We start from the raw sequence: 12,279 nt of genomic DNA on the forward strand, positions 1-12,279 counted from the left end.
CAGAATGAGCATGAGCAACCCTTTAATCGCCAATGACGTGTTTAGACGTCATTCCTCCCCATGCGTAATCTGCCAATGACGTCGTACAGCGTCTTCGAGATCAATATTTCAAAAATCTGTCATGGCAATCATATTTCACCCACGGAGACTTGAAGGGTGCTGTAGATCTCCTTTCAACTCTCCAACGGTTCAAGACCGCCATCTGGTGGCCGATCGGCGAGTTGCCAAAACCGGAAGTGAGTGGCCGGAAGTGGTGCTCACCCATATTTCGCACACTGGACATGGATCCGTTGCCATAACTCGATAAAAACAACATGATTGGACGTATATTAGTATTATACAACCTGGAACTGGACCAACTAGATCGACATCCCATAATAACGATATTTTTGCTCCAGTAGCATCCCCCATCGCTACGAGGAAGCTGCTGTGAGTTTCAGCGTGTTTGATTATTATTATCCATACCAACTGCTCTGATCTATACATCACCCATACTACATAAATGATTTAACGTCGGCCACAGACTTATAACCCCCCCCCCCCCCCCCCCCACTCCGGGCACCAGCAGATGATGAGTCATGACGTTTAGGACCTTGTACAATTGAAATTTTTAATCTGACGTCAATCGGTATCAAACTACATTTGATGATCTAATATATGTATTTATGGCTATAACTCACGTTCTATGGAATGCTGCAGAAAACGATAAAAACATATTTATACTTTAGACCATATTTTAGTATGAATGTGTGAATGGAAAAGTAGAACGTTGCTACATCCTAAACGATAGATACTTGATGTTGAATGGGCCATAGTAATGTCAATTTAGCAATAACATTTTAAAAGTTATAGCCCTGCAAGAAGGGGAACATCTCCATAGACTTACAGTACTGGCAGAGAAGGGATTAAGATGAGAATAATCTCCGGCAGATAAAGGGTTAACCTAGCCATCTATAAAACATCATGCTAAAACTGAAACAAACTCCCCTAAAGAAGGAAATACATAGCAAACATGACTTAGTTATGCAATAGTGCTGCTGCTTTTTATTTGGTTAAAACAACAACTCCAACCATTTTCATGACGGAGAGAGAGAGAGAGAGAGAGAGAGAGAGAGAGAGAGAGAGAGAGAGAGAGAGAGAGAGAGAGAGAGATCTTCGGAGCATTTATTAACGTTACATTTTCAACAAGATTGCTGCTCATTAAACACTTCATGGAAACGGGGTAACGTTATGTCGAGTTCATACGTGTACTAGTGTAGTATGAATGAACTCGACCTAACGTTGGAAACGGGGTAACGTTATGTCGAGTTCATACGTGTACTAGTGTAGTATGAATGAACTCGACCTAACGTTGGAAACGGGGTAACGTTATGTCGAGTTCATACGTGTACTAGTGTAGTATGAATGAACTCGACCTAACGTTGGAAACGGGGTAACGTTATGTCGAGTTCATACGTGTAGTATGAATGAACTCGACCTAACGTTGGAAACGGGGTAACGTTATGTCAAGTTCATACGTGTACTGTAGTATGAATGAACTCGACCTAACGTTGGAAACGGGGTAATGTTATGTCGAGTTCATACGTGTACTAGTGTAGTATGAATGAACTCGACCTAACGTTACTCCGTTTCCATGAAGTAATTATAAAGGTGGCCAGCTAGCTAGCATAATCTAACGGAGCCAACGGACTAGCTAACGGACTAGCTAACGTTAGCTAATAGCTTTGTTTACAAACTGAAGACAGGTTTGACGCGTCTGTGAGGGGGAGGAGGCTGCAGCAGCTTGTGTCTGTTGGTCTCTGAGGAGGAGGAGGACAGCAGCGTGTCTGTCTGTCAACAACTTGCGGGAGCAAGCCAGCTGGTATCGATACTGCAGAAAGTATCGGTATTTCGGGAAATGAGTATCGAAACCGTTTTAAATATTCAGTATCGATATGTATCTATTTTTGACAACACTATATCAGAGTGGGTGTCTTAGTCTAGTGGTGAGCGCACTCGCTCCCCATCGCAAGCATCATTAGTGAACTGATTTTTTGGGAGACTTTTGCCAATATGAAACGTAATATTATTACTAGTGCTGTCAAACGATTAAAATATTTAACTCGATTAATCGCATGATTGTCCATAGTTAACTCACGATTAATCGCAAATTTATCGCATTTTTATTTTTTTACCTTAAACGGATCTTTTTCAAGTTCCAAGTTTTAATACTCTTATCAACATGCGAATCAACAAATGCTTGCTTTATGCAGCCATTTAACACAAAAGGATGACCCTCATGCATTGCAAATTTGCATCAAATTCAAAACAGAGTGATGCACAAAATAACTTAAAAGAAAATAATAATTTAAAACAATGAATAAAGTGTGCATGAAATAATAGGGAAAAGAAAACGTTAGGAACTTGTTACATGCACACACACAAGGGCTGATTAATCACACACCCCCCTCTCTCCCTCACACACACACTCTCCCAGCTCTCTTTCTCTCTTGCCCCTTCCTCATCTCGCTCACCCCCCTCTCTCTCTATATCTCACACACACACACACACACACACACACACACACACACACACACACACACACACACACACACACACACACACACACACACACACACACACACACACACACACACACACACACACACACACACACACACACACACACACACACACACACTTCAGAAACAAACATAGTATCAATGAGAGCATCAATAATACACCTGAGTGAAGTCTAGTAATTTTTTTTTTTTTTTTCGTTAATCTTGAGTTAAAAAAATTAGTGGCATTAATATAATCGGGAGTTAACGCGTTAATATCGCGTTAACTTTGACAGCCTTAATTATTACTTATACAATACGTAAATATATTACTTATGGCTATAACATAACATATTATGTACCTTTTTCCTGTAATTCATGAACCGTTTAAATCCTTCCCCTAAAAAACTAAACTAAATCTAAATAGTTTTAAACAATATAAACTAAAACTAGAAAATCCACTCCGGAAACAAACTGAAAACTAAGTTTTTAAAAGGAAATAACAATAAAAGAAAAATACATAAATAATATAATAACCCTGCCCCCCCCACCCCCCCCCCCCCAACACACACACACGCCTCTTCAAAGCTTTTAATCAGAATCAGTAAATTAATATTCCAGTCCAGGTCAGGCTAGCCCTGTGCCCAGAGTCATTTATCTGGAAGTGCAAATTAAAAGCTGTCTCTCTGCATGCTAATCAGCGCCATGTGGACCAGGCGTGGTCTCAGAGAGGGCTGCATAGATGCATGCTCCCCCAGGGGAGGGGGGGTGGTGGTATTGGTGGAGGAGGAGGAGGAGGAAGAGGGGGGGGGGGGGGGTACAATTATTGGCTGGTAAGTGTTCCAGGTGTGTTCCACACATATGCTCCAAGAAATCTCACTGGACAATATCATGTAGTAATGTTAAAGCCATAATAATCAATAGCATGTAGTAATGTTAATAAAGCCAGACTAATCGGCTCTTAGGGTTGCAATCAACTGCGTTGTTTCTTTCTTTTTTTGCTGATTGTGTCGTTTTTATTTTTTGTATCCACTTTTTCTCCTTATTTTTCTATTTTTCTCCCATCCCAATTTTGTGTTTCCAATTCTCCCCTCCCCTGTCTTGAACGTTGCTCGCATATGCCCCCCACTGGTCGGTTGTAGGGAGGATAGAAGCCTTGCATCACGTGTCCCCTCCGGTACACAAGGAGGCAGCCTGTCACATCTTTTCACCTGCCAGCGCGGACTCTCATTGGCGAGGTGTAACGTGTGGGAGGCTCACACTACCCTTGCCATTTCCTGTCTCTGCTGTGCAGGCGTCCACCAACCGACCTGTAGGAGTCGCTGTCCACAACGTCCAGATTATCACCCATCGACTTCCACCCGCTGACTCTGCCAATTGAGCCAATATGACGGCCGGCCCAAGCCGGAGGCAATGCTGACACCCGGATTCGAGACCGGAGTCTCTTGCATTGGTGATGAGCGCAATCTCCGCTGCGCCATCCAGCCGCTGATTGTGTCATTTGTTAATGTTTTTAACCTCTAGAGTTACAGAGGTTTGAACACACTGAAATAAAAGTTTTTCCCTACACATACACAAACAAACCCTCAACCCCCAAAGGAGCGACAACAACAGATTAGCGCAACTTGCGCTCCGGAGAGAGAGGCGTGCGTTCATTCTCTTGCATATGGTACGCTTTTACAGCGTTTACCGCTTCTCGGTCTCAGAAAACCAACTCAAGTAAGATGTCATTCCGAATTTTCAGAATTTCATTGGCAACCACAAACTGTCTATCATTTCCAGCGTCAGTGGTGATTTGTCCGGTCATTGAGAGGCGAAACCGGACGTGGTAACTTTTTCGAAACCACCGCTCGTTGGCTGTTTGGTCTTATAACCAGAGATTGGAAGCACGTAATAAGTCAAGCGATGCGTCAATCAAAACAGCAGCCATTTTAGCTTTCAACCGATGTGTTGGTGGAGAGACAATAACACAGCGACAGACAGAGGTTAAATAGCTGAATGAGTTACATGTATTGGGTCATTAGGAATTAGTGGAAAACGATCAGTGTATCGTTTATTATTGATTATTGTGTATCTCTGGAATCACAATAATATCCACAGGTGTACATGAGCACTACATTTAAAAAGAGGTCCCTCTGCATGGATTCATCTGGAGCAGAACGATAATGTGAGAAACACACATACACACAAATACATACAAATACACACACACATACACACAAATAAATACACACGCACACAAATACACACAAATAAATACACGCACACACAAATGTACAAATACACACACACACACACACACACACACAGGCTCCAGGCCTGGTCTTTCTCTCTGTGTGACCCCCCCCGGTACACACCTGCCCACCGCCAGCACGGTGACCTCTCCATGGTAGCTGCGCCGCTGCTGCTGCTGCTCCGCCTTGCGGGCCGAGGGCCTCCTCATCAGGGGCCACTTCTTCTGGCTGCAGCGGCTGCAGATGTTCTTCAGGCCCCCCGGGCCCCCGATGGTGTGCAGGTGGTTGCAGGTGTGCTTGGGGGCGTCCGGCGGGGCCCCGGGAGACACGGGGGTCAGCGGGGGGGTGGAGGTGGTGGGGGAAGTGGGAGTCACCGGAGGCCTGGAAGTGAGAGAGAGAGAAGTGTCGTCGTCATGGTACATACATTTTTTACTTCGATACCCGATGCCAGTATCACGATACCAGTTCTAAAAACGATACAGCGGCAAAAACCTAGAATATCAGGAAAAGTTATGGAATGGAATATTAGATGACGGAACATGGGAAATGCTTTAGAAAACTAAATATTTTTACGCTTTACTTTACATGTTCTGCTAAATAATTCGTCCAGTTCGCTATTTTAGTCGCAAATGCGACTAAAGAGTCCTGGCTTCAGGCAGAATCACCAACCAACAATGTGGAAAATGCCTTGGTGTGTGTTCAGCCGACACTGTTGAAACGCCCACTACGCAAGGCGTGCACTCTCTCACATGCACACACTGCTCCGGTCACGCATCCACTCAATTCATAGGAAACACGACATCAGGCTAATATTCTAGAAGTATCCATACTAATAAAAAGGGTGCATTGGAAAAAAGAAAAATTACGCGCAACCCCAATTACAATCGTGACAATATCGATGAGCATACGGTTTAAATGTACTCGTAACTGTGATATGACTGTTAGAGCAAAGCAATACCAACATATTAAATGACCGCACTAGAAAGAGGAATGCATGGTCTTAAAGCTGCATTATGCAAGCTTGATACCACCCTGTGGCTGTCAGAGGTAACTGCATGGTGTTTAATCATGGAGGATAACAGAAAACAAGTTCACTTTGGGCATTTTACATTATAAGCAATAGTAATGAGACCATTAACCTTTTATGGATTTCATGCCCCGGACCACAAGAGCTCATTATGGTCAGGTCAAGGTCAGGCTGCACAATACATATAAGTAATCATATGATTCCACTCGCTCAGTCCGTGACAGTAGTAATGTTAAAGCCCAGAGTAATTGATATCATGTAGTAATGTTAAAGCCAGAGTCATTGATATCATGTAGTTGTCACGCCCTATTCCTGCCCGTCTACTCTCCCTCTCTCTCTCTCTAATTGCAGACGGGGAGTCAGGTGTGTGTGAGCTCTGGGAGCAGCTGATGGACATCTGTGTGCCGATTGCTTCACCTACTTAGACCTGGCTCAGATGTCATCATGCTGCCAGATCGTAGCTCAGTATTACCCCATACCTCAGTCACAGTTCTTTGCTCGTTATAGTTATTAGTATTACCGTATCCTTGTCTCGCGTCTTACCCGTTCCGTCTCGGCTTTTCTCCCGCAGTCCCTTCTATCTGGCTCCCCGTTCTTCTGTCTCTACCCTGGATCCCGTGCATGACCTCCGTCTGCCTGACTATTCTCCCTGCCTACTAGGGCTGTACCGAATGTAATTTTCTTTTGTTTTGTTTTTTTTGTTTACAATCGAAGCTTCTATTGAAGTATCTCGAACGAAAGCTTCGAATGTCTGTCGAGTCATATTTTATGACTTAATCTAAAACATCTATTTTCTTATTTTTTAGCCCTCAAACTAAATCCTCAATTTGAATAAAGTGATTAATCTGATTAAAATTAGTATTTTTTTTTTTATTAAATCAACTTTCTTTAATGAATGTAACTCATCAGTTTCGTCAACATAAATAATCCAATAAGGGCACCAGGTTGGTACGAAAGTGATGGGTGACGTCTTGATGGAGCGCCGAGTGCCAAGCGGATGCAGATAGGCTACATAAATTTATGATAAATGTTTTATACATTTTTTTATGACTAGTCATATACTATAATAGTATAATACTATATATATTAGTGTAGCCAAATCTTTATCGCCAAATGTGAAGAAAAAACCCATTGGTTTAAAACAGAATGAATATGAATAGACACATAAAAAAATATATATACTGTATACACACTTTTTATTAAAAATAAAAAATTCGAATGTTGATTTAGAATTCAAATGTCAACATTATGATCGAAGCTTCGAAGCATTCGGTACAGCCCTAGTGCCTAACCACCGGACCGTCTGAGGAACAGATCCCGTGTATGACCCCTCGCCTGGCTGACTACCCCCCGCTCCTTGCCCACACCACCCGGACCCCTTGAGTATCAGATCCTGTATACGACCCCCCCCCGCTTTGTGTGACTATTACCCCCGCTCCTTCTCATACCCCTTGGACAGTACGAATACCCCGTGACTTGTGACCGACCGCTGATCTGCTTGAACAACCTTGAACATTCGTATAATAAAGTACCCGTCTTTTGGGTTATACCAAGTTCTGTCTGCATCTCTGTGTTTGCATATTGGGTTCCACTCGCTCAGTTCGTAACAGTAGTAATGTTAAAGTCAGACTAATCTGACAAGACCACCCGCATTTCATTGTATAGACTTGTATGCCGTGACAAATAAAACTCTTGACTTGACTTGACTTGATGTAGTAATGTTAAAGCCAGACTAATCAATATCATGTAGTAATGTTAAAGCCATATTAATCAATATCATGTAGAAATGTTAAAGCCAGACTAATCAATATCATGTACTTTAGTAATGTTAATACAAAGTACAGAAGCAATGTAAATACAACACAAGATGCAGAATTTACAAAAACATAAATAGTACTGGCAAAAAGTACTACACATATAACAATACAAATAAAATATAAAATGCACTGTCAAAATAGAATGTACGGCTCAAGCTGAATTAAAAGCCAGTGAGAAGAGGTGAGTCTTTAAACAAAGGAATTAAACATCGCTAGGGTTGAGGGCAGATTATCTAATATGGAGCAATTTCACTGTGTTTCATACATTGCCGTAACTAATTCAGCCCCAACTCAGTGATTTATCTGCTCAAGAAGAAGTGCTTTTTCATGAAAACATTTTTTACACGGCGCAGGTCTACATCACGAGGGAAACTCATTGAGCATGGCTGCTGCAAAGCTTGGAACTTGGAGAGTTGGACCTGGAAAGCAGTTTTACATTTTTATATATTTTTTTTTTAAAGGACAGCGGTCCAAACAACAACATCCAATTATCCGGCAAGAAGATATTCTCGGCTTTGGTTGTAAAAAAAAAAAAAGATATAGCGCTAAGAACTGCGTGACTTTCTGTTAACGGAGCCAGACTGCCTTCAGTACAAACTGTGAGCGTGTGAAATGCCAAGAAAGGAAAGCGAGGCTGCTTACAGAGAAGAACATTCACCCTTTCTTACATACTATACACCCCGGCGCTTCGCTTATCATAGCTTTAAGATGTCTACAGGGTCACAGTAGGGATGGGTATTGTTAGGATTTTATCGATAATACTACTCTTATCGATACTGCTTAACGGTTCGGTACTTTATCGATACTATTATCGGTTATTTTTTATTATTTTTCAAGAAAAAAAAACAATTAATTAAGAACAGAATCGACATTGCTTTATTATTATTTTATATAACTATATAAATATAAATAAATATTATTTATTCAGCAGCAACAGCAGCAGCAATGTTTTAAATGTGTCTGAATTATAGACTTTTTATAATTAACAACAAATAGTCATAAAATACTATTTTGATTGACAGTCGATTTTTTACCTCCGGAATGTCGGCCATTACTCTACTCGAGAGAGTACCGGAGCTCAGGCTAATAACGTTAGCTCCCCGCCAGCCACATTGACGAGTACCAGCAAATGTCTTGTTGCACTTGTGGCAACGAGCGTTGTCAACATCGACTTTAGTAAAATAGACCCAGACTTTTGAACGTTTCGTTCTGTCCGCCATGATGATTGAGAGCAGAGCTGTCTGTACTGTAGCCTACAACTTGAGAATTGTTCTGAAGCACCCGTGTGTGTGTGTGTGTGTGTGTGTGTGTGTGTGTGTGTGTATTTGTGTGTGTGTGTATTTGTACATTTGTGTGCGTGTGTATTTATTTGTGTGTATTTGTGTGGTGTATTTGTGTGTATTTGTGTGCGTGTGTATTTATTTGTGTGTGTGTATTTGTATGTATATTTGTATTTTTGTGTGTATGTGTGTTTCTCACATTATCGTTCTGCTCCAGATGAATCCATGCAGAGGGACCTCTTTTTAAATGTAGTGCTCATGTACACCTGTGGATATTATTGTGATTCCAGAGATAATTCCTAATGACCCAATACATGTAACTCATTCAGCTATTTAACCTCTGTCTGTCGCTGTGTTATTGTCTCTCCACCAACACATCGGTTGAAAGCTAAAATGGCCGCTGTTTTGATTGACGCATCGCTTGACTTATTACGTGCTTCCAATCTCTGGTTATAAGACAAAACAGCCAACGTGTGTGAAAGAGCACAGCACAGCCCGCTCCTCGCGCAGGCAGAGAGAGACCGAGGGAGGAGAGATATAGAAAACGGCCAACAAGATTAGTTTGCGACGTTTAAATTCCTAAAAAAAAAAAAAAAATTCTCGAGTACAGATAGCAAAACCGATAACGTCGGAGCTTATCAATACTCCGTTTTTTTCTAATTTAGTACCGGTTCCCGTTTTGAGAACCGAGTTTCGGGGGCATCCCTAGGTCACAGTGGGATTTTCCAAATCAACAGTCTCTCTCTCTCTCCTCTCTCTCTCTCTCTCTCGCTCTCTCGCTCTCTCGCCTCTCTCGCTCTCTCGCTCTCTCCTCTCTCTCTCTCTCTCTCTCTATGGGTAACGCATGTATTCCCGGTAACCTGCCCCATTTCTAAGCCATATAACCCAGGACGTTAATAAACGAACAACATTAAATTAAACAATCAAGAATGATTGTTATAGATGCCCAAAAAAAAAAAAAAAAAAAAAAAAAAACATCATGTAATGAGGGATGGCGGACCTCTAAAGTTGACCTAAGTTACCGGGAATACCAATTCACTATCTCCTCCAATTTAAGAGAGAATTAAAATGTTTTTGTTGTTTTGTAGGGATATCATCATCATGTAACATAATACCATAGTTCTCTCCGAGTTATCTCAAGAGAATTCAAATGTAGCTGAATCTGAAGGAAAAATCCGGGTAGAGGGATATGAGTCAACATAGTTCATGGCCTTCAATTGATGACAAACAAAAAAGGCTTAATTTCATGGCAGATGCATGATATGTTTTGGGCATGATCTTGGCACCCCAATGAACAACAAAATGAGTTTAGTCTTTTGTGGCCAATTATTTAGGAGATAATTACGTTTCACATATTGATCCCAGGTTACCGCGAATACCTATCCTCACAATTCCAGATAAACACTTAAATCTCCTATTTTACTAAAGATTGGTGAGATTTTATGTTTGGAAATCATAACAGCAATAATAAGGGTTAGGTGTAAACCAGAATTACTAGAATGTGTTGTGTTTTGTCTGTTAAAATGAGCAAAAACAAGGAAAGGGTATTCCCAGTAACTTAACAAACAAGTGCAAAAAATACAGTTCTAGAACAAGTATTTAAATTTTTTCTATATCAAGAAAGTGGAAAGGAACCCAACATTTTCAATTGTCTGCACACAATCGTTGTTTTGTTATTCCAAGATGGCATTTGAACTGAATTTTGGAAAAAACAGGTATTCCTGGTCACCATGCCCCTAGTCAGTCTACACCACCATGCCCCTAGTCAGTCTACACCACCACCATGCCCCTAGTCAGTCTACACCACCACCATGCCCCTAGTCAGTCTACACCAACCTGCGCCTAGTCAGTCTACACCACCACCATGCCCCTAGTCAGTATACACCACCATGCCCCTAGTCAGTATACACCACCATGCCCCTAGTCAGTCTACACCACCACCATGCCCCTAGTCGGTCTACACCACCACCATGCCCCTAGTCAGTCTACACCAACCTGCGCCTAGTCAGTCTACAACCACCACCATGCCCCTAGTCAGTCTACACCACCACCATGCTCCCTAGTCAGTAACACCACCATGCCCCTAGTCAGTCTACACCACCATGCCCCTAGTCAGTCTACACCACCATGCCCCTAGTCAGTATACACCACCACCATGCGCTAGTCAGTCTACACCACCATTGCCCCTAGTCAGTCTACACCACCATGCCCCTAGTCAGTCTACACCACCACCATGCCCTAGTCAGTCTACACCAACCTGCCCCTAGTCCGTCTACACCACCATGCCCCTAGTCAGTCTACACCACCACCATGCCCCTAGTCAGTCTACACCACCATGCCCCTAGTCAGTGTACACCACCACCATGGCCCCTAGTCAGTCTACACCACCACCATGCCCCTAGTCAGTCTACACCAACCTGCCCCTAGTCAGTCTACACACCACCATGCCCCTAGTCAGTCTACACCACCATGCCCCTAGTCAGTCTACACCAACCTGCCCCTAGTTAGTCTACACCACATGTCCCTAGTCAGTCTACACCAACCTGCCCCTAGTCAGTCTACACCACCATGCCACCATTCTATTATATATGCTAGCCTACCCCTGATAATATTAATACATTTAATTAATGTGTTAGCTTGTAGCTAACGGTCTGGGCCTCCATGATGTGTTGTTAGCTTGTAGCTAACGCCTGGGCCTCCATGATGTGTTAGCTTCAATTAATTATTACCGGAATACATATAAGTTACCGTGAATACCTATCAGGTTACGGGAATACCTATTTAGGTAACCAAGAATACCTAGGCATGGTATTCCTGGTACCTAAAGGTTACGGGAATACCTTTCTCCAGTTACGGGAATATTTTCTCTCTCTCTCTCTCTCTCTCTCTCTCTCTCTCTCTCTCTCTCTCCTCTCTCTCTCTCTCTCTCTCTCTCTCTCTCTCTCTCTCTCTCTCTCTCTCTCTCTCTCTCTCTCTCTCTCTCTCTCTCTCTCTCTCTCTCTCTCTCTCTCTCTCTCTTCTCTCTCTCTCTCTCTCTCTCTCTCTCTCTCTCTCTCTCTCTCTCTCTCTCTCTCTCTCTCTCTCTCTCTCTCTCTCTCTCTCTCTCTCTCTCTCTCTCTCTCTCTCTCTCTCTCTCTCTCTCTCTCTCTCTCTCTCTCTCTCTCTCTCTCTCTCTCTCTCTCTCTCTCTCTCTCTCTCTCTCTCTCTCTCTCTCTCTCTCTCTCTCTCTCTCTCTCTCTCTCTCTCTCTCTCTCTCTCTCTCTCTCTCTCTCTCTCTCTCTCTCTCTCTCTCTCTCTCTCTCTCTCTCTCTCTCTCTCTGTGTGATGAACATCACCTTCATTAGCCTACAACACCTACAATGTGATTTTGCATACATTAGC

The 12,279-nt window shown here is 42.5% G+C and overlaps 1 protein-coding gene across 1 annotated transcript in view; it reads right to left on the reverse strand.

Moving 5' to 3' along the window:
- Positions 1-12,279, reverse strand: part of LOC311227003 (RELT-like protein 1) — a 248,700-nt gene that overhangs the window by 22,406 nt on the left and 214,015 nt on the right. The window contains exon 5 of the mRNA XM_084312497.1: positions 4,898-5,155. Coding sequence (XP_084168623.1) covers positions 4,898-5,155 — 258 coding nt within the window. The remainder of the gene's footprint in view (positions 1-4,897; positions 5,156-12,279) is intronic.

This window comes from Notolepis coatsorum, assembly GCF_963971535.1.
Source record: "Notolepis coatsorum genome assembly, chromosome: 4".
NCBI classification, from domain to species: domain Eukaryota; kingdom Metazoa; phylum Chordata; class Actinopteri; order Aulopiformes; family Paralepididae; genus Notolepis; species Notolepis coatsorum.